Source organism: Lichenostomus cassidix, chromosome 21 (assembly GCF_008360975.1).
Source record: "Lichenostomus cassidix isolate B80296 chromosome 21, HeHo_3.0, whole genome shotgun sequence".
In the NCBI taxonomy this organism is placed as follows: domain Eukaryota; kingdom Metazoa; phylum Chordata; class Aves; order Passeriformes; family Meliphagidae; genus Lichenostomus; species Lichenostomus cassidix.
Genome location: NC_139501.1, coordinates 530,817 through 551,418, shown reverse-complemented (window position 1 = coordinate 551,418; position 20,602 = coordinate 530,817). Strand labels below are relative to the sequence as shown.

The window sequence follows — 20,602 nt, the reverse complement described above, 5'->3', positions numbered from 1 at the left end:
ACACAAAGTGCTCATTCATGTGCACAGCAAACAAGCAGCCAAGGGCCAGCAATCAGCATCCAGGCTCATTTTGGGTCTTCTGCAAACAGTTTGTAGAAAGATGGCATTTCAATAAATTACATCCATTTTCCAAAGTTTCAGTGCTTTCCTAGCACAAACTACTTAGCAGGGAGCCTAGACAAAAATTAAGACAATGTGAAGAATCACCCAAAAAAATCATCAGGACCACTCCTTAAAAAGATCTGCTTGCTACAACCACATGCAAAAAGACTAAGTTTTAATAGTTAGAGAAATACACACTCAGAAAAGTTCAAAACAGCTGACTCTTTCCAAAGACAGTCATACCATGCTTTTGTTTTATAGTTCCACTTAGTGTTCAGCCTCAGAGCTTGTATTACTTAAAGGTTACAGACACCAAGCTTCCAAAGTGCACTTAAGGCTGTTTACTTCATATCTTCTGGTCAAGGACCCAAAAGGTTTAGGGCTTGGGTTTTTTGTTTTGCTTTGCATTTTTCCAGCATCTTAGAAATAATAAAACCAAATGCAGTATGACCAAAATCCAATGCTGCTGATAACTGCAGACACAAGCCTCACGCACCTCTTCATTGTTTTGCCTTTTCTACTTCAACACTTGCAAGAGCAAAGACTTTGTCTCCTGATCCTGAGGGGAAAAAACATTTTCAGTAAGTATTAGCAGAAATTGTGAATTACCTTACATACAATTTAAACCAAGCAAAACATATGAGATCAAAAGAAATCAAACCTACATTGTGAAAATGACAACACTTGAGCTAATTAAAAAAAACCAAACAAAACAACAAACCCCTACTGGCTTGCCAGGTCTAGAGCAGCCACGTCCTGCTGGTCCTGGCTGGGATGGAGTTCCCTTTCTCCCAGCTGCTCTTGTAAAGCTGTGATTTATGTTTGTAGCTGGAATGGTATTGCTAACACACCCCACACACACAGAGCAACCCCTTTTGAACAAGAGGGTTCTCACCTTGCTTACACTTGCAGGGGGAGCAGAGCTCAAAGGCAGGTCACCCAGACAGTTTATTTGTACCCTGACCTAGTCTAGCACGTTCCTGCCATTCACTGCTCTTTCATCCCAGTTCTAACTACTGCTACAATGAACTCTCATGCTTATTTAATGCCTTTTATAACTGAACTTTTGATCTCGTCAATACAGTCAGAGGTATGACAATCATGGCAGGAAAAGTGCTTTAAAGCTGTGTTCAATGAGGCAAAGGAATCAGAAGTTATGAGAATGAAAACTTACCAAGGTCAGTGGAGACTCTCTCAAACTGGCTGAGGGCTGTACCAGCATTTGTTGACAAGAACATCTCATCATCCCCAGTGAGCTGAATCAAAAAAGGCGACAACTTTGAAGCTGATACCTTACCTGTGCATATTCCCTCCACCAACTTGTGCATGTATGTCATGACCATCACATGGTCAGTACAGTAAAGAACTGAGATCTAAGCTTACTTCCTATCATCTACTGACGAATGCAAAAAAAAAAAAAAAAAAAAGCAGTCACTGCCAGTTTTGACCATGTTAAGAGCCAATGACCTAGAAATGGTTCTCTTCCTTTAAAGTGACATTTCCCCATGTATATTTTGCTTTTATGTATGTGCTCTGATGCCTTTTGACAGATGCCCATAAAATATTTACAATAATGAAGCAGTAACCTACATTTGGAAGGTTCAGATATTCTAAGTTTAAAGTAATTCATTTAATTAGCCTCAGATATACATCTTTGTTACAGAAAAGCGCATGTGTCAAACTGTTCACAGTGTTTGCGTCAATTTATTTATTAGATACATAATAATCTGGTACAGACATTCAGGATGATGTTGGAATGTTGGAATAAGGAAAATATATTGCTAACTTGCCTTTGCTGGCTTTGTAAGAAAGCATACAACTACTTAACATTTTGCAGTATTGTGCAGACAAACATGCAATATTTGCTGTCATTGTTCATAACCAGAACAGATGTGAAACTACTGTCCTACAAGCCCTCTGTGCAGCAGGCTACTGATCATTTTAAGACTAAGAGGTTAGGTCAGAGTGTGGTGAGATGGCTTGATGTTGTGATACAAGGAACTCACACCAGGAGGATTAGACACCTTCATGCATTCAGTTCACAATCTTAACTAGCCTTTACTATTTTCAAAACATTTTTTTTTTCTCTGACAGTCAAGCAATAAAATAGTCTGAGGGAAAGCCTTTGCTCTGCTTGTACTTGGACTTGTACTTGGACTGCACCTTGTACTTGGACTTGGACTGTACTTGGACTGCAGCTCCTTTAAGTACTGCATTTCATCTTTTCTGTTACATTCCCTCATTTCCTAATGAAGTTTAAGTACAGAGGTACACAACAACCCATTTTCTTTGTATACCATCCACAGAGAGAAGTAACTTCTCTTCGTCCCTCTGGTGGCAAACCCAGGGCTTTTTCTGCCACTGATGGATCACTGGGGTAACAATCCATTTTATCACTCATCTCTCCAATTTCTTTATCTCATAGCCAGAGGTAGGTATTATCAACACTATAAAAGTGAAGCTGGATACATGTCAAAAGTCTTGAATAGTTCCTGGTGAATAGGTGGTAGTTGTAAAAGACTTGTTTTGTAGCTTTTATAAATATGATCACCTTCTACCAGCTAGTGTGTGATTCATGCACACAGCCCACCAAAGGAAGCATTTTGAAGTAGAAATAGCCTTATAGAAAGGTACAAAACTATTTGATACATGTTCAGGTTCAGAAAGCTTGGCATTAAAATGGAAAGATGTTTATATTATATAAAAGCAAGTTGCATTTTATCATTTGCTTATAAAACTGTAATTTCTTACTTTAATTATTTCTAAGTCCTCCTACATAGGCAGAAAACTCTATTTAACTAATACCAATCACTTACCTTCTCCCCAAGCTTTCTGAGGGCAGTCAGGATTTCCAGTTTCTGTTGGGTGTATAGGTCTCGTGGCAACTTCCCAACCATTAAGTCTCTGTCCATCTGCACACCAGGGGGAAGAAAAGTCAAAATATATAAGCTTCCCATTATTTCACCCAAAACAACAGCACGCAAAATGCAACAGCCTGAAAATATCATCAGTAAGCACGGACCAAGTGCAGTAATGGACAGAGCTATCTACGATTTAAAAGCTGTCTGTGAAGTTTTCTGAACGTTCAACAAATACTCTTTACCCCTAACCTTAACTTACTTGACTTCTCCAAACTTGAATCTCTTTTTATCAAAGACTGATAATAATTTAATATTAAGTATTCACACATCACTGGTACATGGAGGAATCACATTTGATTTCACTTTATCTGGATCTACATTTTCCATCTCTGAAACACTGAGTGCACTCTCCAGCCCTCAGAACAATTACAGACTTTCTGTTCGCAGTTTACTCAATTCACTCTGTTAATCCCATTTTTGTTTTAGAACCGGAAGATAGAAGATAGCTCAAGAAATATGGTCACAATTCACATGGTTGTCCCCATTACCTCAATAAAGATTTTAAACTGGACAAATCCTGAAAGATAACTTCTCCATCTCTTTTTGACTTTATCACCAAGTTTTCCAGCACACTGGGTGCTCTCCTTGCAATCATTACATACTTGAATCAGTCTGGCTCAAATGAAGTTTTTGCAGTAAAACAAAAGCCTTCACCTCTGCCAGCCTTGTCCTCAATTGCCTTGGCTGCTTCTTCGCAAACATTCTAATCACTTCTGGAGTTTTAAACGCTTGGCTGATGGCTGCTTGTATTGCCTGCAAGGAAAAGAGCAAGAATGATCAGGACTAACAGGAGCCACAAACTACAGCTGCAGGACGAGATTAATGAGGGCTGGACAGCATCTTTAGTATCCTCTGCATCATTTGATACACAGAGCTCATCTTTTCTTTCATAACCATGGAAATGAAATTAACAAAAATTACACAGTCATTCGTACAGCCTTTTCATCTGGACTAGTAAGAATCTGAAACATAGATGAGCAATAAGAACACAGGAAATGCTATCTTATGCCTTCTAACAAACAGGCATGAACTTTATTTCTCATGATACATATTATCCTGGATTGTCCCTTACACCTCTTATATTAATTTGCATTTTTAATGTTATTTTCTAATATTAAGGATCTGATCTATCTAATCCCTGCAAATTCTTACAGTGTTATGGTTGTAATTCAATTTTTTTTCCCTTTAAAAATGAAGATACCTACCCAAGTTTTTTCCATATACAAGCATACTAAATCATAAAACACATTAGTTACATAGATCTAGATTTCACATAAAAATTATAGAAAACCACTAGTATCTATTCTCTGTTCCATCAGCTCCAGGCAGAACATTAACTATTTTTAGCAACACATCATCCTTACCAGTTGCATCCCACTGAGCTCATCCACCAAAGTCATATCTCCAGACATAATCTTCTTCAGGGAGTCATTGAACTCACTCAGCTGCTCTAGAGTTTCTTTTTTGGTCTCTTCATACTCATCTGCATCCAGCTCCTCTCTAAAGAGGACCCACAAAGACACATTAATTCACAGGATTTAACCTGAGACATCACATGAAGCAAAGGGCTCTGGGGCATAATATGGAGCTTGATTCCTCCAGCAGCACTGAAATTCCCATCACTGCAGACTGCCCTGCTCTGGCCCTCTCAGCTGTTATCCAGCTCAAGCATGTGTGGTGTGCTTGGGTTTGCACTCCTCCCAGCCACCTGTGTGGTTTGTACAAAGTCACTGATAATAAAAAAGCCCTAATAATAAACAAACAAGATACCCAACACCTGGAGCACTGTTTAGAAGTATTTTTTGATCTCAACAAAAATATGTGATGAGATTGTCTTGCTCAGAGCTACGGTGAATGAGATTATCTGAGAAGTCTATCTCCTCGCTCAAAGCCATCCATTTAGAGAGGAATAACTGATCCTGTGGTCTAAATCTTGCCCAGTTCCCAGAACAGCACTACCACCCCTTAGCAGTTCTAATTGTTCTTGAAAGAGATATGTCCTTCTTTGACAAGTTAGAACAATAGTCAGAGGAATCACCTACAACACACAGAGTGTTTAAATGCAAGTACTAAAACTGATAAAAGCTCAGCCTTCTCCTTGATAATTCACTCTGTCTCAAATTGCATCAACCCCCATTAGAAGACTAATACAAAATCACATGAAAAGTTAAACAAACTAAATAGAAAACAATCCAAAAAAACCCAAGTATCCATAATTATAAGATAAACCAAAACAGCTACAAAAGCTATTTGTTCACTGCTATAAAAAATCCCATAGAAAAATTGTGACTTTTGTGAACTATAGCATTTCAAAGAAATTATTGAATATGTCTGCTTACAGTTTTCTCAGACATATAAAACAATCTTAATAAAAATAAAAGTTTTAAAAAATAATTTTACTACCTGACACCCAGATTGTACCTAATTTAAAAACAGAAAACCACAGCAAAACACAAAAATAAATAACTCCCCCCACCAAGGTTTTTCAAAGGTACCACTTTCTTCTGCCACCATTTAAGAAAAATACTGCCATATAGGAGGAAAGCAACTATTTTTATTACCTGCATTCTTCCAGATCTTGAAGCTGCTGCATTAATCTGTCCAACTGCTCCTCCAAGTTTTGTTTTAGTTTACTGGTCTCTGTTGTTCCCCTTGAAGCCATTTTCTGTTTTCACATGAAAATGTTTTTACATGACACTCCTAAGAGAAAATACATTTTATTGTTTGTAACAACAACTTAACGTATTTAAAATGCTCTAAAAATCAAAATTATGCAGTATCTTGTTGATGGAATGTCTAATCACAGCACCCAGAGATCCTCGCAGTGGGAATACAGAAATGCCAGGCTGGGTGTCCAGTATTCTCTTTGTAGCAAGAGGCGGCTCATCAGGGCAGTAATTCCAACAGCCACAGCACATAAAACCAAGCGAGCATCAAACCAAGCAGAATTACTGAAATGCAGAGGCGCCGCTATATGATCAATAGGTTCGATACTCTTCAGTATCTCCCCCTGGAACACCGATCAGGAGACAACCCCGCTGCAGGTGTCTGAAGCGTGCGAACACCTCGGGCAGCACCAGAGATCCAGAGCACTCGAGAGGAACCCCGCTCTCCCCGGGATCATCCCGCGGCTGACACAGCGCTCAGCGGCACATCCCGGCCACCCAGCCGGCTCGAGGGGCCGCGCCACCCCCCGCGGGCGACGAGGAACTGCGGCCCTCCCTCCGAAAAGGGGCGAGCGCGGAGCGCCAAGCGGCCTGCGGGGCGGAGAAGGCGGAATTCGGACGCTACCGGGAGCCGCCCGCCCATCGCCAGGCCAGGCTCCGGCCCCGCTCGGCCCCTCCGCGGCGGAGCACAGCCCGCGCCCGCCCCCCGCCCGCCGGCCCCAGCCGCTCACCGCTCAGCCGGCAGGCCGCGTCAGGACAGGCCCATCCCGTCCCGTCCCGTCCTGCGGCGCCGCTTCCGCCGCGCCCGGGCCAATGAGCGCGTGCGGAGCCCCGGGCCCGGCCGAGCGGGGACAGCGCGGCTGAGCGGCGGCGACAGCGCCCGGGGTGAGCGGGGACAGCGCGGACGGGCAGCGGCGCCGGGCAGCGGGGCCCAGCGGCGATGGGCGGTGGCGGCGGGGTGCTCGCTGGGCGGGACTGGACCCCCGTGCGGGCCCTCGGGGCGGGGAGCTGCGGAGGGTGTTACTGGCGCGTCCAGCGACGCCCACCTCATGGTTAGATTCACTGTATATACAGATATATCAACATATTGGATAGATATTTGCCTCTGAAACGTAAATGAGATTGAGCAAAGCATCCTTATCTGCTTATCCCCGGGAGCTAACTGACAGGTTAGGTTCCAGCGCCATCCCAAGACCAAGAATTGATGTCTTCTACTGTCTTTTAGTGCACACACGTGTCCAATCCAGCTAAGCATAGCAGGGCTGCGATCAGTACACACTAAATACTGGTAGGATTATGTAAAAGCATTATAAGATTACATATAAGCATGTATGTAAGAAGTACTTCAGAGGGCACTTCATTTTTCCTGTAGAAGGGAAAATGTTTCAGGGTGTATGCCCTCCACTTCCAGAAAACCTCAGTGAAGGCCATTTTACTTTGTTTTCTCATCTTAAGTCTTTGTGGAGAGATTTTACTGATATTTCGTTTACTATTTGGCGTAAGATACAATTAATCATTTGAAGACCAGTCTCAGTTTTATAGAACTGAACGCCTCTCTCAACGCTGTATAGATCCTGCTGGTTTGGATCTTGTGATCCAACTGAAGTAACTGGGTTTGTGTCAAGCAGTGCCAAATTATATTTATTAATTCATCAAAACTACTTTTATTATACAAAAAGAATGGGCCTAGTTCCATAAACCTCTTATTTCTTCTGTTCCCCATATCAATCATGCAGCTGTTTTCCGTGTGAACAGTGCTACTCAGGGGGTGTCAGTGCAAATTAGGAGACTGAGGGGATGTGCAAACTATGAAATTCTATTTATACTCTCATTTCTATGTCGATAGGAAGTGCTGCAAGGTGAGCTTATGCAGCAATGATTGCCTGTTTCTGAAAACTGTAAAATTAGAAGCATGGAAAAGGACATTTGCCTAACTCCCAAAAAGGCACTGTAGATTTTCATCTTAAAATTTTCTACTTTTTTTACATTTTTGCACTTCTTTTTTTTAAGGAAAAACATCAACCTTTTCCAGTTTTGCAGCATGAGTCAGTCTGTTGAAAGTAGGATTTGTGCATTACAAAAGCAGTCTAATTCCTCTCTTTCCTGTTCCCATAGTAACTCTCCTAGCCGTGCCCCTGTGAAGGCTGCCTTTCAAGTACCACCAACCCTTCCACTGCTGAGCTGCTTTGCAGTAATAAAGAATATTTTAAAAGTTTGTGAAACTCTTGAAAGCACAGGAAAGTACTCACACTTACAAAATCTGAAGCCTTGCAAGAGTTCCTTTCATCCAAGGGCTGTTTGATGGTCGGACACAGTCACTGCTACAAGGTTTGGCTGTGATGGTGTCTCAGCGCTGTGGCTGCTGTGAACATCACTCAGCCTCACTGTAAGGGAGACAGAACGTGAGGTGACCTCGTGGGATTTTTCAGGTGATGATGTTGCTGTAGAAACAATGGCAGACAATTCTGTGCTCCTCACGATGTCTCATACATCTCGCAAACAGACAAATGACAAATAGTGAAATTTCCTTATTTTCAGCAATTCTTAAGCAGCTTTCTGAAACTGAAGCTTACAATTGGAACAGAGCTGTAGTATTTTAGAAAAGGGGGAAAAAACAGTATTTGATTGCAGGTTTTACTAAACTTCTGTTAATTCACTATTCTTCTCTCATCTGTTCCACTGGTACACCTAACACTTCCTGCAACACAAAGCAGACTGACTTTTCTCATGTTTAGTCCATAGCATTCTCTTTCCACATATATGCTAAATTATATAAATTACCACCCTTTACATTTTATATTTCAGAAAAAATAAATAAATCCTAAATGAAGAAACGTTGATACTATTCTCCTCCAGAATTTAACTTGGTTTTATAAATTGTACCGGAAAGGCTCACTGCAATTTAGGGTAGCAAGACCAGGAATGGTCACAGGATGTTCTATTTCTCCCTGCAAGCACTAGAAGGAAATTACTTAACAAGGAAGTTCCCTGCCCACACATCTCTTGGCAGTTGATTGGCACTGGCATCTTAAAAAAGGTGCAAAGTTCTAATGAAGTTTGTCCTGCAATCAGGACAGATAATCTCTCCACATGAAGTTTAAAAGCATGAGCTGCCTTTCTTCAGAATGGGCGGTATGCTGTCCTCTCTGGGCAAGCAGCCTCTTTGCCGTGTTTTCATATTTTAATCACCTAAAAATTGGACAATGAAATATTGCATGAACAATCATAGGCCAGGTGTTGATTGAAGAAAAATACAGCATTCAATTTGATCTTGAAATTTTATCTTCTGCTTACTGGCAGCACAAATAAGTAACTGTAGCCCTTTCTTAATCCTGTTTCTTGCAGTGGCTGGTACCTGGCACCAATATTCTCCACTTGGCTCCGTGGCTGTGAGAAATGGCTATGGAAGATCCTGACAAGAAGACTGAAGTGGTACTGCTGGCCTGTGGGTCCTTCAATCCCATTACCAACATGCACCTGAGGCTGTTTGAGCTGGCTAAAGACTATTTCCATGAAACAGGTAGGATGGTAATTTATATCATTCAGAATAGCTTTGATAACCAGACACTTAAATGTTAAGGTCAATATTTTGTTTGACAGTGACAGATATTTTTGGAAATGCTAATTAGATATTGAAGCTGGTATATATTTTATGTCATATACAAAACCATGTAGGCCAATGTGAGAGAACTGTCTTATATATGTATTGCTTATTACTGATTTTAATGAGCTAAAGCACAGGGTTTATAGTTCATTTATAGAAATATATTTTTCTAATATATCTTACTAGCTCTTTCATTCTGCTGCCCTGACAGAGCAGAAGTGTCCTGTACTTTTCCACTGGGCTGGCTATCAGCTGCCATTGCACTGGATAATGATTATGTCACAGGTTAAATCCAATGCAGGGGAAGTAACATCTGCTCAACCACTTCTTATATTCTTGTGTTATGTGTTTTTTTTCACAGGAAAATACAAAGTAATCAAAGGCATTATTTCACCAGTGGGTGATGCATATAAGAAGAAAGGTCTGATCAGTGCGAATCACCGAGTGACCATGGCAAAACTGGCTACAAAAAACTCTGATTGGGTGGAAGTTGATGATTGGGAAAGCTGCCAGAGCGAGTGGTTGGAAACACTAAAAGTTTTAAGGTATTCTACAGCCAACCTCTAAAAAGTCTCATGAACCTATAGAGGGATCAGGAATGGTGTTAACTCTAACAAGTTGGGATTATTGCAGGCTAACCCCAAATCACATGAATAGACTCACTGAATTCAGAAGTACTATTGGTATGAGTATTGAAAATGAAAGATTGCATCATTAGTCCTAAAGATACCAAAAATGAGCCTGTGAACAATTTTTTAAGATATATAATCTCTTATATAATTTCTTACTCAATTTTTATGCTAAAAAGGTGTTCATAGGGAAGGACAGAGACTAGAACAGGGCAGACATGCTACACAAGCTTCCCTCCCTCCTTTTGCCCTGGTTGTGCTGTGCTGGCCATTTATGTATTTAAAGACTGGCATAAGAATAGTCTGGAGTGTTTTCTGAATATTACATTTTTAATCTTTCAGTCTTTGCTACTTCACTGAGATTCTTATTTTTAAAATGAATTTTTATTTAAAAGGAAACAAACCAACCTTGCTGTTGTTCCTTAGAAGTCTTTGCACTTTGACCACCCCATGACCAAGCTCTCCCAAGTCCCTGTTTACACAGATCACCTCCTGTTGGTCTGCTGGTGAAAGTATTGTGGGAAGAAGTGGTGATAGGTTATTTAGTGGGCCATACTACCCTATTTTCTCCTACATCTTTAAAATACCTAAAATACATCTGTTTTGCAGGTATCATCATCAAAAGCTTTTACCTCCGGATGTCACTAATAGTCTGCAGGATGCTGTACCGTTAACAAAGCTGGGACGAAAGAGGAAGCAGGAACCAAATAGGCACGGCCCCATTAAAAAGAAAAATCAGAGTCCAGATGTAAAAAGTTAAGTCTGTTTGCAAATTAAATGGTTAATGATACTTGTTATTTCAAGAGAATTGTGCTGATGAGTAACTTTTATGGTGTCTCTTGGTTCTGATGTCACTCAGTAAGTTTGTTCCCTTAGATTTCACAGCATGAGGCAGTAGATCCATAACCTTTATTCAGAAAAATCCTGTGTTGAGGCTACTAATTATAAAGTATATACTCTGAATCTTTTTTAAATTTCATTCCATTGTATTATCTTAACCAAAGATACAGAGAGAGAGCCAAGAAATTAAATATCCCTGTCAAGTTTGTTAAAATCTGGTGGCCTAAACAAAGCCCTATTTCTCACTTAATTTTCTCTTTCAGGTGTCCCACAGGTTAAACTGCTTTGTGGAAGTGACATGCTGGAATCCTTTGGGATCCCCAATCTGTGGAAGTTGGAGGACATCACTGAAATTGTGGAAAAACATGGCCTTGTGTGCATCAGTAGGGCTGGAAACAATGTTCAGAAATTCATCTACGAATCTGATATTTTGTGGAGACATAAGAATAACATTCACCTTGTGGAAGAATGGATCACAAATGATATTTCCTCCACCAAGATCCGGAGAGCCCTGAGGAGAGGCCAGAGCATTCGTTACCTGGTGCCTGATGGAGTTCGGGCATATATTGAGAAGAACAACCTGTACAGTCCAGAGAGCGAGGACAGGAATGCTGGGGTGGTCTTGGCTCCCTTACAGAAACACGCAAATGACTCCAAGAACTAACAGGCATTAAACAACTCACTTACTGTCTGCCGTGCAAAAAACTACATTTCAGTGCAGGAATGTCTGTTCTCTAGGGGTTGGTTGGGGTATTTTTAGGTCAATCGTGGGCTAATTCCATACATCTCTAGTTACTGATAAGGTTTGGTGCTTTATTATTACTGACACCTTATGTGTATTCACACACTACACTACCTTATTCAAGTCCAATAATAAGATTTTCACATTTAAACATTTTGTCCCAGTGCACTGAAGTGAGCATAAGAATTCACACAATATGAAAATTGCAAATGTATAAGCAAAACAAATGAAAACATTCTGATTAGTTTTAATTCAAACTGCTCTGCTATTTACAAAACAGTAACACATATTTTTAATGACTGACAGTGTCTTAACAGAACTATTTGATTTCAAGATGTACTATTTACTTATGGTAAATCTATGTAACTATTTTTTTTTTTTTGTTGTCAACATGTGGTTCACTTAAAAAAAATTATTTAAAATTATTTTATTATTATAGCTCTATCCTGGAAGGGAAGAATTTCCTCCTGGCTGAAGTGGTGCTAGGTACAGCATGCTTTGAGCTGCTTGCCTTTCAGATATGCAGCTGCTTGTTTGCTGTCATGCAATTTGCTTCCAGAAATGTCTTGTGCTTTACTTTTGCATTGACATTTCCAGGGCTGTATGTTAAGCTCAGTATTGTTTCTGGTTGAAGGACAAACCTACTTCAGAAACTGGTTTAAATCAATAGCTGTTGATTTAATAGGTAGAAATTAATAATAGTGTCATTGCACGGATTCTCAGACACTTGTCCCTTTATTACAAATAATACATTTATTTCAATAATAATATATAATAATAATATTCAGTAATAATAAAGTACCTTCTACTTTTGAGCCATAAGTAGAATATAATTATATATAGCCAGAATTGTTTTTTGTTACTAGAGTTGAGAGAAAATGGTAGGATATCAATACTTATCATAAGTGAAATATTTCTCTTTGCTATAAATCAAGTTTTGAATCTAACACTGTATTGTCTGTATTATGTGAACATAAGCTAGAGAGTCACTGTGACTGTTGTGATAGAATTCTACCTCTCTTTATTTGCTGCCAACTCATTTTTGTTTAGATTGTGTGCCTTATTAAGAATGTCAAGGTTTGCAAGCTACTTTCTCATGGGTCAACTGCTCTTCCATGGGATCTCCACAAGATGACTCTGGTCACGTTTTTCAGATCAGCAAATCCAGCTGAATGCGAGACTGTCCAGGCAGGTGGCCAAGGTGCTGTTGGGCAAGTCTAGAACCAGGGCCATGTGCCACGATCATAACTGACTGCTGGGTGTGGATCCTTTGTTTTACTGCTGGGATCCAGGAGCCTGCCAGCACTGGAAGTAACTGCACACCAGCCATCTCATGTTCCAATCAATTATAAACACCAGCACCACAATCAGTGCTAGGGCTGTTCAAGGGTGTCAGACAGGCAAAACTTTCAGGAGTGAACTCTTGTCAGACCTGAAAGAGAACATGGGGCCCTTTCACCACACTTGTCATTTGGACTCAAATATGTTATTAATGCTGCAGCAGCAGCAGGGCCCACTTGATCTGCTTCTGTAGTGAGGCCCCATGCCTAATGGAATGTGTTAGATGCTCAGTGCTGCACAGCAACTAAGATGGAAATGGAAAAAAATATTTCCACAAAAATAAAACCAGGAATTAGAAGAAAGAAAGAAACGAACCAGTCCTTTTACACAGGACTTACCAAGTACTGACTTCTCTTTGCTTGCAAGAGTCAGTACTATTGCAACAGTTCTTTACTACCATAACTTCGTAACACCAAATTATGGGTGAAATGTTACTATTTGAGTCCAGAGGAAAGAGTAATTTTAATTTCTCTGTGCCATTCCTGGTTTAGTGTATGTTAGAGAACAATATCCAACTGCAAACAGGAAAGAAGCTTTGACGTCCTAAGTTCCTACTTGCATGATCCTGTGAGTCATGTGGGTCAATCTGCCAGCTCCAAAAACTGAGCTAAAGTTCAGGGAAACTTCTCGGCAAAATATAATTATTTTCATTCAGCCTAACACAAGTCAGTAAATAAATACATGTGGTAGGTATAGGTGTGTTTCCTCACCTCTAAATCCCTTATTTCCTCACTTACAAATTCCTTATATCCTTTCTCTTCAAAGTCAAGTATTTTTAATTCACTTTTCAAAACACATTGCTGGGTCATCAGGGATTTCTGTTGCTTCTTTGCTGAAGGTGAAGTCCAACACTGAAGCTTATCTGCTGCATCCTGTACTCTACTGCCTATGTGCTCTGCCACAATGTGTAGCATCTAATAAAGCATCAGTGGGGACAACTCATGTATCTCCCTTCTGTGTCAGGAATAGAAAGCAAAGATGGGAACTACATCTCCTATATACACAAGATTATTTTTTAAATTCTGCTTCCCATTCACTCCAGACATAAACCAAGATGATGTAATTCTTATTTCTGTGTCATAGGTATTGCTTTAAAATTTGTCAATATAGCACAATCCACGGTTTAACAGTTAATCCCTGTCTGTTGAAGTATAGCATGTCTTTAGAGGGAAACGTCGCCTTTTCAACAAATACCTGGATTTCAGATCATAAAAGTCCCTGATCTAATAAACATGCAGGAAATCTTACGACAAAATCAGTCCCTTTAAAGTATACAAGATGGACATAAATGGTTTAAACCAGTTTTTGGCTTGCATTGTGGCTCTTGGGCCATTAACATTTGCTCCACAGAAAGATTTCAGAATTTCAGGCGTGGTGAACTTTTCCCTCCAACACAGCTGAAGCCATTCTACAAATACCCTCTCACCCATTGGCTCAGCAGTAGCACCCTTCCCCTCCAGCAGAAAGGTCCTGGGATGTAATCCCACCCACCAACTGCCTTATAAAAGCCCTGGCTAGAAAACTACTTACACATTTTTGACTGGATCTTCCTTCTACTGTCTGGCAATGCCTGTGGATTTCAGTGGAACCTGGAACCTTGTCAGCAATGACAACTTTGAAGGTTATATGGTGGCCTTAGGTAGGTGAAAATACCTGATTCTGTCCTTTCTCCCTTCACCCACAAGGGTCTTCTTGAATTTTAAGGTCTGTCCTCCATTTCACCCTATTTAAGCTATAGGGTGCAGAAAGTTTTTGTTAATTCTTCCATTGCCTTTCCCATGACAAAGGATGGGAATAGGCCTTAACCTCTTGCTGAGTGGGGCTTAAGTCTGAAACCAAGCATGGGTGTCTCTGGGGGGGAAACCAACTCTCTCCAGGAATCTTCTGACTCAAAGTCCTGGAACTCTTACTTAGGAATTGTGCAACAGTTGAGTAAACTGGTTTTCAAAGAGTAAAAAGTACAAGAGGATGACTTAATTTGTCTAACATGCAGCTTTAAACAAAAGGTTCCAATAAGACAACAAAGTGCTGCATAGCAGTAAGGTCAAACTACCTAAGAAATGCTTCTGGTAGCAATAAAGGTTAAGTCCTGGCTGCCAAAATGGCTGGTGATAAACACAATTCTGACCTTTTTGCCTCCTGTTCAAGGTATTGACTTTGCAACGCGCAAAATAGCAAAAGTGCTGAAGCCTCAGAAAGTGATCAAGCAAAATGGTGATTCATTCAGTATCCATACCACTAGCACATTCAGAGATTATTTGCTTGAATTCAGAGTTGGAGAAGAGTTTGAAGAAGATAATAAAGGCTTGGATAACAGGAAATGCAAGGTAAGAGTGAATATTTAAGGGGCTGTGACAGAATTAAGATGCCATGATCAATCCAGACACTTGAGATGAAATTGTATCAAGAATAGGATTAGTAATGCAAGATAGCGGTAGGAGCCTGAGTTGCAGACAAGGAGCTTTTCTCAGGAGTAATATCTAGGTCCTCTTTTACCCAGGAGAATGGACATTTTCTACAAGTATTTTGCAGAACTGAGACAGACATGCAGAAACACTTTTTTGTTCCCTGCTCCACAGAGCCTCGTTACCTGGGAAAATGACAAACTTGTCTGTGTCCAGACTGGTGAGAAGAAGAACAGGGGCTGGACTCACTGGCTTGAAGGAGATGACCTCCACCTGGTATTGACTTCAGATTTCTAGTAATTATGTCTCTATACGACAAAAATTTGATTTATAATGTGGTCATGTTGTGCAAAAGTCTTCTAGCTCTGTAGGATGTGTAATGGATGGTACATAGTGAGCACCTTCTGCTTTGAAACAGCTTAATTGTTTCACTGTAATGTGTAGTTAAATTTGGAATGTTAAGCATAAGTTATTAGCATGTCCAGAGTGGTGGCAAAGGATCTATGTTGAATTTTGAAAGCAGATCCTTTGATTACTATATATCTCTATACTTTTGTTTCTTTTTTCCCTTTTTTTTCTGTTTGTTTTGTTTGTTTGTTCGTTTGTTTGTTTTTTGGGTTTTTTTTTTAGGAGCTTCGTTGTGAGAATCAAGTATGTAAACAGGTCTTCAAGAGAGCTTAAATCTGTGTGGTATGCTGGGTCCTGCCTGCAGGGACAGCTCTGCCTCACGTCCAGCAATGGCTCTACGGACAAGAACTGACTCCTTGTACCTATCAACCTGAATGGTCTGAAGTTTCTGGCTCAGGAAATAAGTCTGCTGTTGCCAGTGTTAAAAGTCTAATTTTTGCTAATAAATGTCCCAAACCAAGATAGTCTTGAGTACTTTGCTTTTGAATGTGTTTTTGAAGGAAAAAACCCCAACCCAAAATGTAAGTGGTATGGCCTAGGTCTCTAGGTAACCAAAAGTCCATTAAAACATGAAAACCTGCCAATTCTAAGAGGCATGTCAACATCAGACAAAACCGGGGGAGTGGAGTGCAGATAGAGAAGGAAAGATAACAAATAATGAAGCAAAAAACAAAAGGTACAGATTTCTTTTTCAAAATGCTTCTCTTTAAGATGTCAGCTCCTACTTAACTCCACCTGCTTCTGTCTTACACGTGTAGTGTGAGTTCCCATTTTGTGCCATAGCTGCTTTATCTCAAAAATAATTGAATAACTGAGTTGAGCTTACCAGAAGAAACCAGCCTGTGGTCAAATCTCAGAACCATGAAGATGGGTCCTGGTGATCCACGGAGATTCCAGTCTGCAAAATGATTGAACTCTGTAAGCACATATACAGAGGGAAAGCAATGCTGCTTTAGTTAAACTTTACTTGCTTCAACAAAATCTGTTAAAGTGTGGAGGGCTCTTGTTTAGATTGACCCCCTCCCCTAATTACTAGACCTATATAAATTTAAGCTGGTTTCCAAAATGAGAAGAAAAGAACTAATAGTCTTTATACAGTTAGGGCAAAATGGGGGCCAGCAGTAAAATGCCTGGTATTTATTCTGTGGATCCTGGCAGTGTCTTCCTTCTGGAACTGAGGGTTTCATTCATTTGAAAGCAAAATTGATGTTAGAATGTTACGTTAGTAGAAATAACAAATTCCGGCAGCAGGCAGCGTTTTCTGCGCCACTGGATGGCGCTTCGGCAACGTTGTGCACCTTCATTGGGCTTGCAGGGGTTCAATGTGCAAAGGGTTCGAGTGCTAAACAGCGCCGAGATTCTCAAACCCACTGCTTCCAAGCTGTGCTCTCCAATAAAAACTGCGTGAGACGCAATACAGGAAGGCAGTAATGACCTTGAAGGACAAGAGTAGAACTCCCCAGAGAAGCACTTGAAGGGTTTTATTCAAAGGTATTTCAGACCACTTCAATTATCTTGAAAAAACCCAAATGACCCAAAAAGATAAGCATAAAATTAAGTGTAATATAAAAATGAAAGGTAACAATATACATATATTCTATAAAAAGACTGGCAATATATATTATGATCCAATTATTTATAAAATAATTTGTTTCTTTTCTGAGCACCCTGGTTAAATCATCAAAATACTTTGTTAAAAAAAAATTCGATCAATAAAATACATTAAAAATGTATTAAAACCACAAGACCAAATATCCTACCTGCCTCATCTATGCATTAAAAAAACTGGATCAATTGTGTTGCTATATCATTATTTGCAGTGTGTATGAAAATATGTCCTAATTGCTCAGACAGACCAGTTTAGCTCCATCTTAAGAACATCCTGTTGTCCAGCTTTTAGGGGATTCTTTTCCTTGCTGACTCAAACCACACTGCCCTGTTCATCAGCTCACATTCAGATCATATAATTAGTGACTGCTCATCCTGGGCAAATAACCTGTTGATGCAACTCTCAATTCGTTTATCCTTTGCCAAAAGAGCATCTTTTAAAAATCCTTTTCTCCTTCACCTACATGTATTATAGCTCAGACAAACTGAGCTGAGGGTGACCCTCCAATGTATTTATATGTAATCTGGCCGGTTTGTTCTGGAGCTGAGTTTCATTTCGAAGGTGTGGGAAAAGATTAATATCTTCCAGAAAAAATACTATTTTGTGATACAGTGAGAGAATTAGGTGCAGAAAAGTTCGTAATGAAGAAAAAAATACTTCATGTTCAAACTACACTTAGAAGAGGCCAAATGCTCAATGGGGTCTCAGCATCTTGTTTTTACCTTGGTATGTTACTCAGCTCGCAATAATTAGATCGAAATCCTGTGTATTCTCAATCACTCGTAACTGAGAAGGGGTTAACATTTAAGGACCCATTGAAGCAGGAAGGCTTCAGCGGCTCGACCCTCCCTGGGATCGCGGCGTCCCTGAGGGGGAGCTGCTGCCTGCCGTCCCTGTTGGTTCCCTCACGGCTCCCTCACGGCTCCCTCACGGCTCCCGCACAGCTCCCTCAGCTCCCCTCACGGCTCCCTCACGGCCCCGCCCAGCCCCGCCCCTCCCTCGCGGCTGGGCTGTGCTCGCCCCGCCCCCTCGGCCCGCTGCCATTGGTCGGTGCGGCGCGCGCGCGGCCCCGGCATGCCCGGCCCCCCGCTGGGTCACGTGATGCGCAAGATGGCCGCCGCCGCCCTGTTGTTTTGATGAATAATCTCTGCGCGGGGCAGCGGCCGCGGGCGGGCGGGGGCCGGGCCCGAGAGCTCTGAGGGGCGCGGGGGCATCGGGAGGGCGGCTTTCCCTCGGCCGCGGCGGCAGCTGAGTCGCGGGCGGGCGGCGGGGAGCGGGCCGGGGGCGGCGGTGCTGCCGGCGGGCGAGGCGCGGCGCGGTCGCCCCGGAGATGCCCTTGTGAGGCGGCCCGGGGGGCAGCGGCGGCAGGAGAGCGTTGCCTCGGAGCGGCCCCGCGGCGGGGCGGAGGAACGCGCCCTCCCTCCGGGCACCATTAAGAGGAAAGCGATGGAGGAGCTGAGCGCGGACGAGGCGAGTGCGCGGGGCCGGGGCCTGAGGGGCGGGCGGGCCGCGGGGAGGGGGCGCCGGGCGGTGCTGGCCCTGCTCGGAGCCGGGCTGGCGTTTGGCTGTGCGAGGAGCGAGCCTGAGGCGCTCTGCCTTCTCCCCGTGTCTGCGCTCGGGGTTTTTCTCTTTCCTCCTGTCTCCGCGCTGTCCCTGACCCGCGACCCCCCGGCTCGGCCATGGGCTTGGGTTGCTGCTCTCCTGGTTAATTGTTTATTCTCTGCTTCCATCTGCTAGGTAGCCTTTGTCTGCAGCGTGTTCCGTCTCTGTGTGCAATACTAGGCGTTTGTGTGTTCTCTGTGTGTGATTTGAAACACCCGACCTTTTAACATAGTAAAACACTTAAATTTTGGTTCCTTAGACTCTTTGCGGAGAAGCAAGATGGGCGTTTGTGGTCTTATATTGAGTATAATTTTTTCTTGAAACAGCTTGAAACAGACTTGTCAGTTTTGCAGTGTTACCTTTGATTTCCGTTTCTTTATTTATTCAAGCTCTTGCTCTTTCACTGAAGAATTCTAGTGTTATGCTGTAATTGGCAAACATCTGTCTGTAACGTATATATTCTGTTCACATAGAATAAGGTGAGCAGTGCCTTGGTTCTTTTAAAAGACGCTGCTTTCCTTTGTTTTTTAATGTAGACTAAGGTCTTAAGTTTTGCCCATATATTAGAGGATTTCCAAATGAATTACATCCTGAATATATTATATCAGGATCCAGGGAGTTTCCCACTGTCCCAGTGTAATCCTGAAATCATGTAAGCCTGGAATCTCTTGTATCTTTACAATAATAATTTCATAGTAATGTGTATTGCATGCATACAAAATATATTGTATTGGACCTGCTGCAATACAGGCTCAGTGCTGTACTTATATTCCAGAGAGGCTCAAAAGAAGTTATTTTTATTCTGTCCGTATCTTATAGTGGGATTGTGGAGCAGGGTAGCTGCTGTTGTCAGATTTGTATTCCAAAAGGTTGAGATGTTTTTGATGATATTGTCTGTCACGATTTAGCAATCCTACTGTGTTGCATCATGATCTAGGAGAAAATACTTTGTGCTGTTTACTTGATGAAGGTCCTCATACTCTGTGGAAGCACTGAGAAAAGGAGTACAGTTCCCATGTTGGGGACGATGGGTTGGGGCACTGGTGTTGTAAGTCTACTGTGAAAAAGGATCTCCAATTTTACAGGTGTATTTCATGAGTACTTTGTTTACATGCAGTTCTTCTCGTTGTTAAACTGCCCTGATCCTGAGGTGTTTTATGATTAATTTCAGAATTATTTAACCTATATAAGCTTATTTGTGTCACTGTCTCAGTGCATTACTGACGTCATCAAAACCACTGCATCATGAATCTGAGGCTGCAGAAAAGTCTCCAGTGAGGACTCATCCACCTTTTCTGGCAAAATGTTTGTCTCAAGTGACTTTTCCACGTCCTTCTTGTCCAGTTCAGCAAGGACCAAACGAAATGGTCTTTTAGGTGATTGCCTCAGACAATCTTGTGTCATTTTAACAGTCATGGTGTCACTTGTTATTAATGGATCCCTCCCTGAAAAGTCAGAGCCAAGCTGATTTTAATATTCCTCCACATCTCCACTTTGCTGTTATTTGGCACAGTGGGCCCTGGATCAGACTGTATTGAAAAATAACCTTCTGAAATATGCTCTATGTGACCTCTTTAGATTCAGACTGTTTTTCAGGCAGTGACTGCAGGTGAAAAAACACTTAACGGAAGTTGAAATTAATTGCAAGGCTCTTACAGATAAGGTTATCTTCTGTTATCAAACCGTAATTAAATATGACACTAACAGGTTGGAGCTTGAAGAGACACACAATT

General features: G+C 41.5%; 4 protein-coding genes and 1 long non-coding RNA gene across 6 annotated transcripts in view; 3 read left to right on the top strand and 2 right to left on the bottom strand.

The window, feature by feature from the left end:
- Window positions 1–260: 260 nt before the first annotated feature.
- Window positions 261–6,555, bottom strand: LZIC (leucine zipper and CTNNBIP1 domain containing). Its single transcript, XM_085079993.1, has 7 exons — window positions 6,421–6,555; window positions 5,585–5,723; window positions 4,388–4,523; window positions 3,678–3,776; window positions 2,919–3,014; window positions 1,277–1,358; window positions 261–661 (listed from the first exon to the last, which is right to left on the bottom strand). The coding sequence occupies exons 2-7, from the start codon at window positions 5,683–5,685 to the stop codon at window positions 603–605; spliced, it is 573 nt and encodes a 190-aa protein (XP_084936119.1). The 5' UTR covers window positions 5,686–5,723; window positions 6,421–6,555; the 3' UTR covers window positions 261–602.
- On the top strand, window positions 6,434–13,783 carry NMNAT1 (nicotinamide nucleotide adenylyltransferase 1). The gene is made up of 5 exons (XM_085079990.1): window positions 6,434–6,574; window positions 9,035–9,209; window positions 9,655–9,838; window positions 10,532–10,677; window positions 11,026–13,783. Exons 2-5 carry the CDS (start codon window positions 9,086–9,088, stop codon window positions 11,424–11,426), a joined length of 855 nt encoding a protein of 284 aa, XP_084936116.1. The 5' UTR covers window positions 6,434–6,574; window positions 9,035–9,085; the 3' UTR covers window positions 11,427–13,783.
- Window positions 10,336–18,157, bottom strand: LOC146428175 (uncharacterized). Its single transcript, XR_014856138.1, has 3 exons — window positions 17,990–18,157; window positions 16,485–16,574; window positions 10,336–10,425 (listed from the first exon to the last, which is right to left on the bottom strand). It is a non-coding gene; the product is annotated as an uncharacterized LOC146428175 (long non-coding RNA).
- RBP7 (retinol binding protein 7) lies at window positions 14,332–16,118 on the top strand. The gene is made up of 4 exons (XM_085079995.1): window positions 14,332–14,484; window positions 14,994–15,172; window positions 15,425–15,526; window positions 15,881–16,118. The coding sequence occupies exons 1-4, from the start codon at window positions 14,412–14,414 to the stop codon at window positions 15,929–15,931; spliced, it is 405 nt and encodes a 134-aa protein (XP_084936121.1). The 5' UTR covers window positions 14,332–14,411; the 3' UTR covers window positions 15,932–16,118.
- Window positions 18,158–18,366: 209 nt separating the features above from the next.
- UBE4B (ubiquitination factor E4B) overlaps window positions 18,367–20,602 on the top strand; it is a 34,313-nt gene continuing 32,077 nt past the window's right edge. The window contains exon 1 of one of the 2 annotated variants that reach the window (XM_085080265.1): window positions 18,367–18,737. In XM_085080265.1, coding sequence (XP_084936391.1) covers window positions 18,714–18,737 — 24 coding nt within the window. In that variant the 5' untranslated portion in view covers window positions 18,367–18,713. The remainder of the gene's footprint in view (window positions 18,738–20,602) is intronic. The other variant, XM_085080267.1, reaches the window with a different exon arrangement.